Source organism: Monodelphis domestica, chromosome 2, assembly GCF_027887165.1.
Source record: "Monodelphis domestica isolate mMonDom1 chromosome 2, mMonDom1.pri, whole genome shotgun sequence".
Taxonomy (NCBI): domain Eukaryota; kingdom Metazoa; phylum Chordata; class Mammalia; order Didelphimorphia; family Didelphidae; genus Monodelphis; species Monodelphis domestica.
The window spans coordinates 440,738,213-440,757,124 of record NC_077228.1 but is presented as its reverse complement, the minus strand read 5'-3'; the positions used below and the strand labels follow the sequence as shown (position 1 = coordinate 440,757,124).

Here is an 18,912-nt window from a genome sequence, read left to right as displayed (position 1 = left end):
GAAGGATAAGATGTGAGAACAGACTATTATCAGTGTAAACATTACCTATAGTAGAATATTGATAAATATATGGTTTGGTTTTTAATAAAAATCTCTATTCCCTAGAAGCAATCAACACATGGATTCAAGACTTTTCCGTATTTTAGTTTTAGAAGTCCTGAAACAAGAAGAGGAAGAATAATAGCCAATAATGACCCTCTCCCTCTTTTAGCCACTATCTTAGCATTTCCCAGTGAAGTAAAAACTAAACAATGTCTCAGAAAAAGAAATTAAACACTTAGACTGCAGTCAAAGTTCAGTAAATCAATGATAGGTCACAAACTACCAGTACAACCCTACTCACAAGCCTAACAAAATTATTGTTTGGCAAGATGGTCTAGTAGAAAGAACAATGGTCTTATGCTAAGGGACCAGAATTTAAACTCTGGCTCTGCCACTTACAAAGCATGTGATTTTGTATAATTTGTTTCCCCCAGGGTCTCAACTTCCATAGACCACAATAGCTAAGAAGCTCATCTTCAGTCCCTTTCCCATTCCCATTTCCATTTGCAGCTCTGCTTTTGAGCTATGGACAGCAAGTGAATAGAAAAAATCTCGAGTCATGTTGAGTTATGTTGACTCAAGAACTTGGAAGATTCCAATTATATATATATATATATATATATATATATATATATGTATGTATGTATGTATTTTTAATATTCTACTAGATGCCCTTGAGCAATCTCAAGCACCATATTAACTGGGCATACTCCCTACTACCTATTTGAAATGAAGATTAAATTTCAAATCAAAATATAAGGATGAATCCCCTGGGGAAATCTAATCTAACAAATATGGTGGATCTCTTGTATTCCTATCTTAGAATATATCTCTGGCCTCCAGTGATTGAGAAAGTGAATTAAAGTGATGAATATTGGTCTATGTTCTTAGTTATCATTACTGATTCACAGAGTAACTTTTGGAAGATGACTCAAAATTTCTGTGTTTTTGTTTACCCAACTGGAAAGTAGACACTGGTGCCATCTACCTCACAAAGATACTGAGACTTATAATTAATTTTGGTGAGATGTTTCAAGATTCTTCAATTAAAGTAACTCTGCCATTATAATATAGTGTCAGTATAATATTAAGACCTTTCTAATTGAGGAACATCATGGTATAATTGAAGCTTGACAAGTGTCCTATTTAAAGGTATGTTAGTTACATTTTAGCCCAAATAATAATTATTTAGCATTTATAAACCATTCTGTGTTTATATGTAATCTGCTTTATAATTGTTTTGATCATCCATTCTTCGCCATTGCTATCTCCCCATTTTATAGCTGAGGATACTTGCAAAACAGGTAAGGTGTAGACATTGTCTAAATAACAAAGTGGCCTGGGCAAGGGGTAAAGCAGAACAGCCTCTACTGTTTAATTAATGAATGTTTACAACTGCTCAGCACCAATAGGTGTGAAGATTGGATTTAGCTATTTCCTGATTGTAACAATGAAGATACTTAGTTTAACAAAATCAGGAATGTCTTGGGAACTTTAAATTACTCCACCCTACTTAGATAAAGTTGTAATCTCCTGATTGAACAATGAAGGTACTTAGTTCTTAGTTTACAGTGAAGCTAGAACTTTAAAATAAGTCTATTTTTAGATCTTAATACAAAAAGGTGTTAAGTAACTATAAAGGTTAAATTAATCACAAAAAGGTCAAGTAAGTAACAAAAGGTAAACTTAACAAAGAAGTGTTAAGTAACTCTAAATATATAATCTAATCAAAAAAAGATGAGAACTAAAGAATGGGCATTTAGAGGAGGGAACACAAGGGTGAAAGATCTATATATTTGGCTCACTTCCTCTCTCCGGGACCTTTCTGGTGGGGGAGAGTTGGCTGGTGGCAGCCTGCTGGGTCTTTCGGCATCTTAGCGTGGCTACAAGCTATTGTCCGGTTCAGTGGTGAATTTCTGGCTGGGTTTTCCTCCTTTACTTTCCAACTTTATCCTCTTAGAAGCTTCTAATCTTTTTCAGAGACTAGAGGAAGGGATTTTAAACTCTCCCTGGCACAGGTTAGGCAGGAGAAATCCTACATCCTCTTCCCTCCTTCTCCTTAAATTCCTTCCCTCTATATTAATTAAATTACCATAAATTTCCAGACTGACTTGGGTATTTTATTTGAGATTTCCCTTGGTGACCAATTAAATATAGATTTTAAGTCACAGCCCTAAAATTATCTTTACATAGGATCACTGTGTTATTCCATTATACTCTTTTCTAGGGCAAGGAGCAATAGAGACCCTTTAGCATGTCACATATCTTTAGCAATGTTCCTATTTCAGTCAGTTAGCACTCTCATAACAATAAATAATTATGATAATTCATTTATATAGTGATTTATACTATGCAAAATGCCTTTTTCAAATAGCTGAGAAGTAAGCTAATGGATGTTAACAAATACTATACTTCAATTTCAGTAACATGCTAAAGGACATTAGGATAATAATGCGAAAAAAAATAAACTTTAAGATGCTGAGAATTGGACCATCCACAAAAGATGCTATAAATATGAAAATCATGAAGTGACATGAAAATATGAGTTGAAACTGATTATTATTCATTTCATTCTTATCTTTTTTTTCAGTGGAGTTCAGGTAAAACTGATGGAAAAACAAATATTTATCTTGCTATTATTTTTTAAAATGTAATGTCCTGTGGACTTTTGCACAGATGGATCAAGTAGCTTCTTTTTATAATTGAATGAAAGTATTAGGATGAAAGTTTGTCTTCTGTAGGATCACTGAAACTATCTTTGAGATAACTCCAATTGCAGATAGAATGATGAGGATAACAATATTTATTCTGTGACTTTGCCTTCTTCCCCTAGGTCTCTATATTTTCTGGAATTTTTTCATATGAAGATAGAGCCCCAGGAAAGACTGTTCTTTTTGGATCCTTCTCTTTGCTGTAGTTCTGTGATCCAGAACTGGGTAATGAGTGGCAGAGTTCTTCATTCCTAAATCCTGTGCTTGTTTAGAGATCCTCTGGGATCTCCTCCTGCATCTGTTTCCTACTGTAGTGTCCAGTCTCAGCTGCCTCTCACTTATTCAGTGCTAGAATCCTCTGAACCAACATAATCCTGGTCACCCTGTGTCCAGTGTCCTCAGATCTCTCTATTCAACTTCCTAAGTTTCCCCGAGTTGGAAAAATGATGCATTGTTACTTTTTCTTGGATTTACTGATCAGAATTTGATCTGGTTACTTTTCTAGATATTTATGAGATTTGGTGAGTGAGTTTCTTCTCCTTATTCAACCATTTTAACTTTGCCTCCAGTCTCAATATTTTAAAAGTTGTATTATATATAGCTAGGAAATTGTGAGTATTAGTATGTTGGAAAAAATTACTATAATTAATGGAAGAATTCTTACTTTTTTGTTTGATGAATTTCAGATAGAAATGGACCTGGAAAAAGTCACTATCATGCTATTATTCTGCAATAATATACTAGTCTGGATTCTATAAGATAATATTTTGGTAATTTCTAGTGGCAATGACCTGATCGTCAACCATTATCAAATACCCTTCATTTTAATAAACAAATCTTCATGAATCAGGTATTTGTTCATCACTTAATTGCTGACATATTGTTAACAGTCTAAGTTCATGTGGATGTAATTCATGGAACACATTTTGATTCTATTTTTGTATCTTAGCCACTGAGAGAGAAATCACTTAGTTCCATTCACTAGGTCCAAGTGGCATATACTTTTTGTCAAAATTTACTATTGCTCTGTGGAGTAAAATCTGCTTGTTCCAAAAATATTTCCAGAAATTTTTAACATGTTTTCCATGTACTCTGAAAGTGTCTATTAATCCTCATTTTGTTTTGGAAAGAAAAGTATTCAATCTTTCTATTTCTGTTGGGTAATTTTACTAATATTATGTAGTTTTTTGTTCAGACATTTTAGATCCATTGTTGACTATTTTGCTATGTCAAAAATATTTAAAATGGTATTTGCATAGATGCTAATTTCTCTTAATGTGTTCTTTACTTTAAGCTTTAAGATGCCAGTCAACCTCTTAACATAAAACAACTTCACCTTTCCCCTTGATAACCTTCTGTTTGATATGTCTTGCCTAAGGAAGACCAAGGTATTTGTATCTATTGCTGTCATACTCTGTATTTAAGTTCAGAGTCTATGCTTCCTAGATAAAAATTAAGAATTTTATACTTGTGAAGCCCAAATGGCATATTGATATTGTTAAATAAAGTTTCCATGAAATGAAGAAGTTGCTTAATCTGCATTCCAGGAAGTCATAATCTTGATGTCATTCGTGTATATCATGTGATTGATGTGATATTTTTATATAATTCCTTCTTTTCTTTGAAAGTCAAACTCAAACTTTTCAAAACTGCTCATAAAGGCTCAGGCTATGTAGAATGAAAGTATGGTTATACTATTTCCTTGGAAGATGCTGTTTTTTTAATTAATTTTTTCTGAGTTTTTCGTCACAAAAATAAACATAAGGGCAGCTAGGTAGAACAGTAGATAGAGTATCAGCCTTGGCATTAGGAGGATCTCAGTTCAAATCTAGCCTCAGACACTTCCTTGCACTATGACCCTAGACAAGTCTCTTAACTCCAATTGTCTTTCTTCTATCTTAAAATTGATTCTAGGACACAAATTAATGGTTTAAAATAAATAAATGAATAAACAAACATGGTGACATGTTTTAAATAGAGAATAATTCTCCATGTGGATATTAAATGCTCTCACATTCTTTTCATTCTTGAATCTATTTTATATACGTGTAATAGAGAGTCCCTGCTATACATCCACATAGATAGGTATTGCCCTTCCTATCCATAATGACTGGTTTTGCTTTGAGAGAATTAGTATTATGGCAGTATAACACATTTTTAAAGCATGCATATTATGGTTTTTTTTTTACATTTAGGGTTTTGAATTAAATTCTGCCACATAGAACTTTTCCCTCTTTTGAGCTAAAAGAATCTATTTGTATTTGAGAGAGATAGTGTAACACAGTAAATACAGAGTCCTAGAGACATGGAACTGAGTCAAAAACTGCAATAATCAACAAAAGTGGAATAAAAGTTATGGTGCTTTTAGGAGGCTTATTACTCTTTTAACAGACCATTTATTCCTTTTCATGTTCCTGGGTGGGGGTGCCATTTTTGCTCCTCAGTTTATAATATTATTTATATTGGCTAGATATTGATGTCATCTTTCAGTATCTTTCCATAGTCTCTTCAATAGTTTTGTTACATTATGTCTACCAAAGTGATATTAGATATTTCTCCGAAGGAATATAGTTAGATTGTGCCTCCCCTCCACCCCCACCCCCTTTGGCACTTAATGGGACAAGAACTGCAATATATACTGCCGTGTACAAGTCATAAATGTATTTTATATAACTTTATGACATTATTTGATGTCAAATTATTATGGGGAAATGTGATTGCTCTTGAGCCCTCAGACTTCCCTCCATAGCCAGGATTTTCTCAACTTCTGCCAAGCTCCCTTTCCCATGTAATGCTTCATTCTCATTTTAGGCTCTGCTTCTGACTCTGTAGACTTTGCCCCCATGGCCCCAGAACAGGCATCTTTTGGGCTACTCTATATCAGTTCCTTTTTATGTACTGTCTTTTCCCATTAGAATATAAACTCCCTGAGGGCAGGGACCATTTTTTTCCTCTTTGCTTGTGTTCATATCCTCAAGGCTTACCAGAGTGCCTGGTACATAGTTAGTATTTAATAAATGCTTGTTTTCTGCCTATCTGCTAGTTTTTTAGAAAATTATTCTATTTTGGACTATAAATTGTTTTCATGTCATCAAAGACAAAAAGAGTTTTTTGAAATGAAATTCTTCCAGTGCTAATATCCCCTTCAAAACCATTCAAGGCTCAGATACTCTTTTTACCATCCATTTCATTATTAGGTAGCATTCTGGTCTATTCTTTGGAAATTAAATGTAGATGTCAAAGGCCTTCAAATGCTCTTCAGCTTTTTCCTCTTCAGATTTAAGTAGTTCCTCAGTTTCCACTCTTTTTTAATCCAGTCTGAGTTTAAGAATGAAGTTATAACTGTGAATGATCTATTTATTCACAGCAATGCAGTGATCTAAGACAGTCCAAGAGATTCATGATGAAAAATATCATCTGCCTTCATGGAAAGAACTGAATAGATTCTGAATGCAGACGAAAACATACAATATTTCACTTTTTTTGCCTTTTTTTTTGTTTGAGATCTCTTCCACAAAAAATGTTTTACATGACTGTTCATGTAAAATCTGTTTCAGATTGTTTACTGTCTCAGGGAGGAGAGGGGAGTATGAGGGAGAGAGTGAAGGAGAGAATTTGGAATTCAAAAATTTTTTGAATGAATGCTAAAAAACTTTTTTATATGCAATTAGGGAAAAACAAAATATTATTATAAAAATGAGTTTATTTCTTATGATTGTCCTGCATTGATCTAAAATGTATTATTACATAATGCCAAGCCTGGGTTATCATGGACAAAAATGAATATGAAATGCTTGTCTTTAATTGATGTTTCCAATTTTATCATCATGTCAATACTGGTATAAGATAAAAGCATTCAGGTCTTCAGTTCATTTTACATTTACTCAAGGTTTTTCTGCCTTAGTGATAAGCACCAACGGCACCAAAATATTTCTAGCAAGTAGGGTACTGATTTTTCAGATTTGTTCTCATATATCTTTATATGACATATCAGAATGCAAAGGATCACTCATCATACTGCTGCCTCTTTGTCAAGCTGTTGTGATCATTTTTAGTAGGTCTAGTCTGCCACCATATAGTCTCTCATTTATTACTTATAGACTCATAGAAGCAGTTCTGTTATTGGATGGGGTGCTAACCCAATCAACAGTGAATTTATCAATAATATGGAAATAGGTCTTGATCAACAATACATGTAAAACCCAGTAGAATTGTGCATCAGCTACAGGGTTTGGGGGTAGGGAAGAGGGTAGGGAAAGAACATGAATCATGTAACCATGAAAAAATATTCTAAATTGATTAATTAAATAAAAATTTGCAATCCAATCAAAGGTGAACTGCTAACCCAATTGGCCAGTGTTTCAGGCTTCCTGCTATGCCTTCACTACTATCTAAAGGCATACCACATCATCACCCTATATCGCTCTGACTAGCACCCAGTATTTAACCATTGCCTCTCTCACTCATAATGACTAGTTGGACTTTATTATTATAACAAATGTTTATAAATACAAGTGCTATGATTTGTCTATTTAGGATTTGAGTTTAAATTTGATCACCCAGATCCTTTTCCTCTTCTGATATGGGAGAACCCATTTGTGTATAAGAGAGGTGGTCCCACATAGTGTGGACAGAGTACTGGACTAGGTATTAGGAAGGTCAAGATTTGAATTCCACCCTTGACACTTTCTGTCTTCATGATCCTAGGCAAGTCCCTTAACTTCCCTTCACCTCAGTTTCCTCACCTACAAAATGAGAATGAAAATAACACATAATATAATACCTACATCCTTCAGTTGTTATGAGACTTAAGCCTTGAGAGTGCTGAAAGTACTATCTAAATATTGGTTTTATTATTATCTTATTATCCATTTATTGAAGCAACCACATTAAGTTTCCTTAAAAAAAAGTAACAGTTCACTTTCTAGGTTGACAGGGGCTCAGACTACAAAGAATAAGCTTTACTTCATTATTCAAAATTGTCCTTCTCTATCTGGTCTCCTTTGGCTCAAAGGAAAGCAAAAGGGAGTTATTTTCACTTTGGGTTAGTCAAATAAGACACTAGCATACCACAGATATGCAAATCTTCTCATTTGTATGTCATATCTAAAGTATCAACATGAAATCCATTTGCAAGGTTTGACTTCTCCACTGAAGGGAAACAAGTAATGAAGGAAATCTATCCCTGGTATATAAATACAAGTGGCCCATTAAAAAGTTGAGGTTGAGTTGTCTTGTTTTTTCTTCTTCTTGGCAAATTTTGAGAAGTAAAACCATGGGAGAGGATTGAATTTTTTGCTTTCTCTAAAAGCTGAATTGGGTAAAATATTTCTTTTGGTTTGGTTGCCAGAAGAGTTTGTCTCTTCAGCTGGGTAGCATGAGAACCAAGCTGCTTTACCAGTGTTCTCTTGAATTCATTTTACTCCTTTAGTCAGAGATGAAGGCAAATCAACCCTTATTTGAACTGAAGGAAACTCGGATATTTAATCTGAAGAGAAGACGTGGGCTGGGACTGGAAAAGGATCCTGGTAGGTTTTAAGTACCTAAAGGGCTGTAGTTGTTCCACTTGGCACCAGAGGGCAGAATGAGGAACAGTGATTATAAATGGAAAGATTTAGGTTTGACGAAGGAACAACTTCTAACAATTAGGGCTAAACCAAAGAAGAATGAGGCACTTGGAGAGATGGAGGGTTCCCATCGTTAGAGGTCTTCATACAAAGACTCCATGGCCACATCTCTGCTTCACTGCAGAGGAGGATTTTATTCATTTAGAGATGGAATGGAATTACAATTTTGAATTTCCCTTTTGACTCTGGCATTCTGTGAAATGTTTTACATTTTTATAGAAGACTTTCTAAACATGAAATCACTTTAATAATGATGAGGATGAGGATGTCTATTCACATTTTTATAGCACTTTGGCATCTTGTCTCATCTCATTTGATCCTCAATACAACTCTGTGAGGTTGGTAGTCATCCCCAGTTTGCTGATGAGTAGTCTAAGGCTCATCAAGGTTAAGTCACTTGCCCAGGATCACAAAGCTAGTAAATATTTGAGGCAGAATTGTAACTCAAGTCACAGATATTCCCAAATGGCAACCCAGAGAACACATAGTTTCAACATTCGATTGCATTCTTTCCCTTTTCCATACCCAACTTCTAAGCCCATTCTGAATTCTGAACTTTCATTTCTTGGTATTGCTAAAATAGGAGCTTCTTATTATTTTTTCAGTTCGCTTAGTTTTGCCATAAGAAAGTTAAATTCAAAGCCAAAATGAGATGGAAGGTTATTGAAGGAAACAATTCTTATTTCATCCTATTCCAATGTAGTGAGATGGAATTGACCTATCAGAGCCAACTAATGGAGTATGCTCAGTTGCCAGTCTTCCTGGGGGATTCTTAAACTGGAATCCATAGATAGATTCCAAGGAATCTATGGACTTGCATGTGAGAATCATATCTTTATATATTTCTGACCTCTAATTGAAATTTTATATTTCTTCTAATTATGAATGTAGGTAATTAAGCTTCACCAGATTAGCAAAGGGACCCAAGTGATATAAACCAATTTAAGAACCATTGTGTCTACACCAATCACCAAGAAAACTCAGTTCTCGGGGCAGCCCATGGAACCCCAGCTTGAGTTGGGTTGTTTGTTTGTACCCTGGTTGTCAAGTTGATGGCAGGATCAGATAGACTCCTCCTCTCCTTCTGTTCCATGCCCTCCCTGTAAGTGGTGGTTAGAAGATGTTTGTCAGAAGTCATGTCATTCTGGGACTTGGAGATTTCTATAAAAAAAAAATGCAAGGAAAGGACAATCTAGGTACCCGTTTTCTAGGTTTTCTTGCAACCCAACCCAGTAAAGAATAAGATAGGCTTGGGCAGAAGTAGAGGAAGTAGAAAGATGCTCCAAATTCTGTAATGCTCTTCAATCAAGGCTATAAAGCTTGTGAACCTTGTGAAATTTAATTCAACAAATATTTCTTAAGCAATTATTATGTGTAAGCATGTGATAAGTATTGACCATACCAAGAAAAACCAAACAGCCCCTCCTGCCCTGGAAAAGATGACACTACTGGGTGGGGAGGAAGGTGAGGAACTCAAAGAAGTCAATGAAAGATAGTTTGGAGAAAGAGAGAGACAGAGACACACAGAGAGAGAAACAGAAGAGAGACAGAAAGAGTTGGAAGGAGGGAGGGAGAAAATAAACAAATGGGCAGTCTGGAAAATTTTTGGTTAGGAGGTGACATTATCTGAGCCTTGAAGGAAGGTAAGGATTGTGGATGAGACAGAGGTGGGGCACTATAGGCATGGAGGACAATATTGGCAAAGATAAAGAGGCAGGTTATGTAATGTAGAGATAATGGAATAATTAGTAGACTAGTTTGGTTGGAATACAGAGTGTGTGGAAAGAAATATGAAATAAATCTAGAGAGTTAAGTGAAAGGCTTAAATAAGGCAGTTTGTATTTTATCTTATAAATAGTAGAGAAACAAGGATCATTTTTGAGGAGGGGAGTGACATGATTACATCTGGAGCTTTTATTTTGTAACTGAAACAGTGATCAGTGTTGGGAATTCCTCACGAGGAGCACTCAAATGGTTTACCTAGAATTAGAATCAAAGGCAATACTTAAATTCAGGTCTTTCTGATTCTGAAAACTTATCTCTTATCTGTTGTACAATACTGCTTATCCGTGTTTTAAGAATATTACTTTGGCAGCTATGTCAAGGATTGGTTTGAAAGGAGAGAGACTAGAAATAGGGAGATCATTTGGGAGACCAGGGCAATAGTCCAGGAAAGAGATGATGGGGACTTGAACTGGAAAAGTGGCAGTGTGTAAGTGGAGAGAAGGTTAATGAAATGAGAAATGCCATGGAGGTAGAATCCACAGGACTTGTCACATGACTGGAAATGTTTTTTAGGAGAAGGTGAAGGGCAGAGAAGAGTTGAAGATGACTCTAAGATTGCAAACTAGAAGTTTGGAGGAGGGAATGGTTTTGAGGGGAAGAAAATTAATTGCATTTTGAACATGTTAAATTTGAAATGCCAATGGAACATCCAGATGGTGATATCCATAAGGTATTTGGCAGTGGATGATTAGAATTCAAGAATGGGATAAGGGCTAGGTGTATAGATTTGGGAGTTATCTGTAAAGAGATAATTGAACCCAAGAAAACTAATGAGATCACTGGAAGAGCTTAATCATAGTAAAGGAACCAGGACAGAAGAACTGTGTGTGTAGGTGGGGAGGGAGAACATTTATTTTAAATAGGCAAGTGATTATGGACAAGTGACAAACTATCAAATATTGAGAATAGATTATGTTTCACTTTGCAAAGATGAGGAAGGAATAGAATTCATGAAAATAATGTGAATCTGCCTCAAATTACTCTGGAGTTGGAAAATGACTATTAGTGCCAAAGTTGTAGAGAAATATTTCTGGTCAAATACTATCCTTCTGTGCTTGTTCAGTTTAAAAATTGGCAGTCTAACAAATTCAGTCTTTTCAAGGAGTTCTTTGCAAATGTATTATAAATAAATAACATTACAATGATTCTTTAACAGAGAAGTACTAAATGGTATTTAGGGCATCCTCATGACAAATTTTGAGTTATAGTCTATGATCTGCTATTTAGTAACTGCCTAAAACAAAAAAGAAGAAAGTGAATAGAGTTTAATAGAAAAAAAAGAAAGTTTTCCATCCTCAGATAAAGCTATATCTTTGTTTCCATGTTGTCCCTGATTCACCCACCTCTGAAATATAGAAGCTATGTGACTATAAGCAAGATATTTGGCCAGTCTCTCTAAGCCTCTGTTTCTTCATCTCTAAAAGGTTATACCCTTTTTAAGAGAGGCAACATGGCAAGGTGAATGGAGCTTTCCTGGAATCAAGAATCTTGGTTTAACTCCTGCCTCTGACAACATTATGTGTATGATCATGGATAAGTAATTTATCCTCTCCAGGTCTTAGGCTCTCCTGTAAGAATATCAGTTCCTGATACATTATTGGTCTACAACAGAATCACAGATCCCCACCCACCTTATCCTCCCACCCCAAAACTAAAACAAACAAACATCTATGGATCCAGCCTCAATCAAATGAGATCATATGTGTTAAACGCTCCATAAATCTTCAAGCACAATATAAATATCAGCTGGTTTTATTTTACTGTTAGGAAAATAGGATCTCAAAAGCAAGCTTAAATGAGCATGGAGCCTGGCCTGCCTACCTTCATAATTCGTGCAACATTTGACTAAATACCAATTCATCCAATATTTAATGAATACCTACTCTGCCTAGTACTAATTCCAATAGGGCCAACAGATAACAGACTATCTTATCAAGGAAAAAGAATTGTGCCACTTCCCTCAGTTAGCCATTCCAATATTTCTCTTATACCTTAGTAATGTGCTAGTGTTTCTCAGCTCTGGCATCACCCCTTTCCAAAATACCAGTTAAAAATTTGCTTTGTCTTAAAGTGATTTTCTACTTGAGATGGGAAGGACTTGAAGAATTTTCATTTCTCAGTGTTGTCTCCAATATCCAGTTGTTTAGTTCAACCCCTAATCTTCTAGTTTTTAACATTGATTTCATTGAAGGAAAAAGTGTCCCTAGATAATGGAGGGAGAGAGAAGAAAATAACTGAGAGGGGCTGGACCTGTGATTAAGTACAGAGAAGTCCCAGTTGAAGAAATTACCTCCACTACTCTGCATCTTATATCATTAGAGTGTTCTGATGCTACAACAAATTTGACACATGTTCATGGTAAGCCCATGATCTATCAATAGGTAGGAATGAGAATTAGAATAGAGGAGAGCAGACTGTTTCTGAAGCAAAAAAAGAATTTCCATCATATTCCTCTTCTCCTTTTCCAAGGAGGTTAATCATGTGGAAATTTCAGAGATTTACTACTATTAAAAAGAACCTAGCTAATTCATTTCTCCATGAAATGCTTTACTATTTTCCTTTCAATGAGTCAATAGTGCTCAGAACTGGGAAGATTTCAGAAATATATAGATGATGATGCCAAGTTGCTCTGAAAAAGCCTCAGTGATGATGGGGCTTTACCAAAATGGGTCACACCTCCCTAAAGTGAGAGGACACTGCCCTCTGATGGATGTACCAAATTCCACTGGAGTATCCTGAGTCCCACCATTCCCCTTTATTTCCTTCTTTATCTTTTCATCAAATATATACACTTCCAACTTCACCAAAACAAAACTTTCTTCTGTTCCCTCTAACACTACTGGAAAACTATTAGTGTCAAAGAAGAAAAGAAATTGATTAGAAAATATAGAAAAGTTGAATAATGACAAATTTGCTACTGTCCAAATGGATGAATGCATTTCCTCCACAAGTAACTCATATCCAAAATTAATGGCACAGTTTCTTTAAGGTAGGTAATTTAAATATTATTACCTCATTATCCAGAGGAGGAAGGAAGTACAGAGATGTAGGGAGTAGTGTGTCAAGTGCTAGGTTTATATATGAGTGTGTGTGTGTGTTTGTGTGTACAATGAACATATAGGGATCTTTGATCAAAGCTAGAAGGTCTTTTGGAAGTCATCTATTCTGCATTGGGGTCCATAGGCTTTAACAGACTGCCAAAGGGGTCTATGACATAAAAATCTAGATGTAATTCAATGCTCTTATTTTATAGATGATGAAACTGACTCCCAAATAAAGGCATTAGTTATATAGGTAGTAAGTAGCACAGGTAGATTTTGAACACAGTTGTTCCTGATTCCAAGACCAGATCTCTATCCACTACCCACATTGCTGCTTCTTTTAAAAAAATGTGAATTTAAAAATATTTAATTAAATAATATCTAAATAATTTTATCTTAAATATTTAATTATTTAATGTTTGATATGTTATTTAATATTTAATATGACAAATATTTTAATTTAATATTTACTTTCTGTTTCTGAATAATTCCAAGGCAGAAGAGCAATAAAGGCTAAGCAATAAGGGCTAAATGTCTTTGCCCAGGATCACACAACTAGGAAGTGTCTTAAGTCCGATTTGAACTCACAACCTCTCCTTTCCACTACTGAGTCTCTGTCCACTGAGCCACCTACCTTCTCCTACATTGTTACCTCTTAACAGCTTCATATTTAGTGTTTCTTCTACTTCACCATGCTGTCTCTGGTTCAGGTTAGGAGTTTAAAATCAATTTCTACTACCAGAGAGGAAAAATTGCCTTTCCAGTCCCCAAAATAAAGTAAAATAAAATCTGTTTCTCTGTGTAAGCATATATTTATGTACCTGGGTATTTGCAGATATCTGCTTGCATGTTCTTCTAAAAATCATAAAAGAGGATCCCTCTGTCTCTATGTGTATGCATGTATGTGTTCATGTATGTGTCCATGGCTTAGGATAAGGCTTAGGACCGCAGGAAACTAATTTTGGTGGAATACTCAGTGTGTGGGCTGGATAGGAAAGTTGCACGTGATTAGTAAGAGTAGCACAATACTATAGCTCAAGAGTTGAAAGGGATCTCAGAGACCATCTAGTCCAACTCTCTCCTTTTTTTGTAGATGTGGAAACTGAGGCACAGGGAAATTGAGTGACTTTACGATAGTCACTCAAATAGTGGGTTTGAGAAACAATATTTGAACCCAGTTTCTATTTCCAAAGACTGTACCCATATGTACACCATACTATCCACTGGTGACAAAAATGGTGATGAAATTAATTGGGGCTGTTAGATAAACTGGAAGAGATAGGATCAAGTTAATAAAGCTTATGCTTTTTGTTAGGATATGAAAATCTACCTGCTAGGATGATACAAGAATGATAATATGAGGGATGACAAATTACCTGACAGGGCAAACAAGGCATTTTAACTGTTTAACCTCTATTAATAAACAAGCAGAACAAAAAGTTGTTCTTCTTGCTCTAGGTATAAAAGGAATGCCTGTCAAATACTATTTCAAGGAATAGTACCTATGTCTGCCAAACAGAATAAATGGGTTTGGTCCAAATTCTGGTTACAAGCCAGATGAAGCGTGGATCATAAGAAAGGAAGATGGCTAATTAAAGACCATCCCAGAGCCCTGATATTCGCTATCCTAGAAGGCTTCATGTGGAGCTATAGCCAACATGTTACTAGAGGTCCAACAAAAATGAAGAAGGAGGACCTAAGAAATACAAAGCATCCAACTTGGTAAAAATGATCTCTGAGGACCCAGTCTGGGCCAAAGATATGGGCCAAGTGTTAAATTTCCAATATGAGCATGTATTCCTCAGACATTGGTAAATGCTACAAATCAGGGCTCAATTTGTTGTTTGTTGATTTTATAGACTTAAGAAAGTAATGAAGAGGGGCTGCTCAGTAGCATAGTAGATAGAGCTCCATATCTAGGCAAGAGAGCCTGGGTTCAAATCTGACCTCAGACTCTTTTTAGTTGTGTGACCATGGGCAAGTCTTTTAGCCCTGATTGCTTAGCCCTTGCCTTTCTACTATCTTAGAATTCATGCTAAGACAGAAGGTAAGAGTTTTTAAAAAAAGAAGAAAAAGTGATGTAGAAAATGTTCAAAGTGTGTCATGGGTATATCTCTTACTTTCCCCCAGAAAGCCAGTTATTAAACACTTACTAGCACATTCCTGGATACAGATAATGCTCAGGGAGGTTTATATTTTAAGACAAATGAGTAGGGAAAAAATAGACTGGCCCTGAATGTTGGGGTGTTAGGGATAATTTAGCATGCCACCACCAAAAAAGACAACTTTACTGATCTAAGAAAGAAGCAAGGCTAGGGAAATACTAGAGAAATATCAAACAAAAGATTGAGTCACAGCATATATGAAGACTTTTTTTTATATTCAAGTATCACATAAGTTTAACTGAGCAGGCTTCTTGTTTCACGTTGCCTTTGCAACAGTCCAAAATCAAGTGAAAAAATCCAAATAAACCATCAAATCTGCTGCCAGGTAGTCTCCTCAGATCTCTGTAAAGTTGAAGGGGAGTTATAATGCTAGGGGTGGGGTAGGATGGAAGAGTTAGGGCAGCAAAGAATCTAAATAAATCAAATTGGTTTTGAGGAGGATTTTTGCTAACTCACAAATAAAATAGCTTGGGGTTTTAGTTAGGATGACTAGCCTAGGACATTTATAAGAAGTAAAATGGAGAATGGATAAATCTGTAGCCTTATTTCTCTTGGCAGTTAGCTTTGATATATAAGTCCCTTGAGAGCTAGAACTACAACATTTTTTGTCTTTGTATCTACAGTGCCTGGCACATAGTATGAACTTAATAAGAGATTGTTGATTGATTATTTCATAGGGAAAGCACCAATGGCTGCTCAGTCCAGTAGGAGGCACTGGTCTATGAATATGCTCTAGAATGTTGCTACTCAGTAAAATGGAAGCTTCTTTTTTTCTTTTTCTTTTTCCTTTAATCCTTACCTTCTCTTTCAGTATTAATTCTAAGACAAAAGAGTGGCAAGGGTTAAGCAAATGGAGTTAAGTGACTTGTCTAGGGTCATGTAGCTAGGAAATATCTGAGACCACATTCAAACCCAAGTCCTCCTGGCTCCAGGTCTGACATTCTATCCATGGTCCTACCTAGCTGCTGCTAAATTGCAATTTCCTTAAGGGGAGGAACTGTTCTGTTTTGTCCTTTATCCTCATCAACTAGCACAAAGAAGGAGCTTGATAAATGCTTGTCAAGGTATTTACCAAATAGTCATTGATGGGTGATCTTGCCTAGGCCTATTTAAGAACAAGCCAAGGGGCATTCACTTACTTTTTATGTGTGTGGTAAGAGACAGAAACAAATTTTCCATCGATTTATTAAATCCTTTAAGCTGACCAAGTTCCTGTATTAAAACAGAGAGAGTAAGAGTTATGTCTGGCCCCAAAGTCTCTAAACCCCCAACTTTACAGCACAGAGATGTGTGTGTGTGTGTGTGTGTGTGTGTGTATGTGTGTGTGTGTGTGTGTGTGTGTGTGTGTGTGTAAAGATCAACACATTGCTGTATTTACAGAGTTAAGTAAGAACTGTATCCTTCATTGTCTACCTGCTTTAGAAGAGGGTAGCTGTCAATTGTTCAGAAAGAGAGCAAGCAGCATTAAATAGTGACTTCTTAGAAGTAAAAGAACCAATTTTTCATTGCTCCCTACCCACTGACAGCTTGCTGTACCCACCACCTTCCTCTCTTGAAAGTCTTGCTTTCTCTTCCTCCTCTTCCCAGCCTTCCCATAGCAGTATTATAGGGTAAAGGCTACAAGGGGAGCCTGGACAGCAGCTTGGTGCTACTGAATGTTTCTTCCCCAAGCAGAAGAAATAGTAAAGGAATGGAGAAAAGTACAAAAAATTAGGTCACTTTTCCCATATAGGGTCACCTTCCCCTAGGAATAATGCAAGAGAAGCTTAGGGAAAGAAGAGAATAGAATTTATGGTGGTATTCATATCCCATCTTGAAATTAGCCATCAGAATGCACAGATATTTATTCCTTTTTATCTTTCTGCCATATGCATCTTCTGTTATGTTCACCTAAATACAGATTTCATATGCCCACTAACATCCAAATGCATAGACACAGATTTCTGCAAACAGATCAACATATAGCTACATATATGCATTTCTATAGACACATATTCCCATCCCAGAATCTATATGGTTATGAGACACACATTTACAATGATATACAAAGGACCAAAGCTGCAAACAGTATTGGACAACTGGCGGTTTGTACCAAGGTACCAAAATTCAAAAGGTGCTGACACCACTGTATTTCTGCAATGTAGTAACAGCAGAGTATAGCAGCTAGTGAGCAAGAATAAATAGTTAAACTAGGAAGCTACCAAATGGTTTGTACTTCCTCCACTGATGAATTCTTCCAGGGCTCACTATACACTTCTTCCTTAGCAGTGGTTTTGTGGTGGCCACCCCCAACTCCAACTGAACTGAGGTTCAGTCATAGTAACTAGCCCTTAAGTAGTAGATACTTAAGTGCTTATTAGTTGATTAATTGATTTTGTGCTGCTTACTTTGTGCACAAAAAATTAACTAGTGATAGCTGTGCATCAGATCATAGACTCATAGAATGAGGAACCTTGGCCATTAAATAACCCAACCCTCCCTCACAGCTTATTCATTTTGCAAATGATTACGATGTGGTTGAAAGAGGTTTCTTGGACACTCAGACATATACCAACACAGTCAGAGGCACACATTAAACAGAGCAGGTATATAGATCTCTATGGAATTGAAAGGCAGAATGTCTCGCTGAATAGGTAAGTTAAAAAGTCATGGAACTAATTGGTATCATGGGACCTCAGGAGGCTATCAGAAGCCAAAACTTGAGGAAAAGCAGTGTCCCATTAGAAAATTAAGGCAAACTGGGAGAGAATGTTACCTTGATTAAATTATTCAAGACAACAGCTTTTGGAAACATTCTAAGCTGTCTTTAGGAGACGTGTGTTCTTCTGACTAAGACAAATAAAATTTAGGACCCTTTTCTAGGTCCCTCAGAGATGCTCTATTCATCCAACTCCTCTTTCTCGGTCTCTCTTTCCCCACAGAAGCAAACAGCACAAACAGATACATTACCCCTGTGTTGGATCCAAAATGGCTTTCACTGACAGGAGGCGGAGTGGGAGGAACCACAGAAATTTTGCTGCAGTGAAGAAAATATACAGGAATAAGGAACCAAACATAAAATCAAGGTAGGGAGTATGGGGGGAAAGTCATAGCACTATGAAAAACTTAGCTTTCTCTGCTTTTCTTTAAGTTTTATACTCTGTAGAGCTTGGGAATGCTTGAGTCTCATTCTGTATCAAGTCTTATAATTCACTATAATTAATATCTCTATAGGCTGTTGATAGAGAAAGGAAGTTTTTCATCGTCTAACATGTGAGTATTTCACACCATTTGGTCATATTCTACAATCAATCAGGACTCTTGAGATGACACTATAAGGCTGCAGAGTGGAATTGCTAGTGGGGTTCTTTCCTCTTATAGTTGAAACTCTTTCCTAGCCATGACCACCTTTCTGAGTCTGGTTACTCCTGATGAGGAAATGCCATTGAGAAAATGGCCTCAGCATTTGGGAGGGAAAGGATTGCAAAAAAGAATTAACTGAGAAGGGACTAAATGTTCAGAGACTACTTGCAAAGAGAAGTCTAAGAAAACAAAGATGGAA

At 36.1% G+C, this 18,912-nt stretch overlaps 1 protein-coding gene across 2 annotated transcripts in view; it reads right to left on the bottom strand.

Annotated features, from left to right (window-relative positions):
• SYTL3 (synaptotagmin like 3) overlaps positions 1-18,912 on the bottom strand; it is a 105,820-nt gene that overhangs the window by 24,998 nt on the left and 61,910 nt on the right. Inside the window, exons 6-8 of one of the 2 annotated variants that reach the window (XM_007484833.3) lie at positions 18,321-18,387; positions 16,511-16,583; positions 9,417-9,541 (exon numbers count right to left, since the gene is read on the bottom strand). In XM_007484833.3, coding sequence (XP_007484895.1) covers positions 9,417-9,541; positions 16,511-16,583; positions 18,321-18,387 — 265 coding nt within the window. The remainder of the gene's footprint in view (positions 1-9,416; positions 9,542-16,510; positions 16,584-18,320; positions 18,388-18,912) is intronic. The other variant, XM_007484837.3, reaches the window with a different exon arrangement.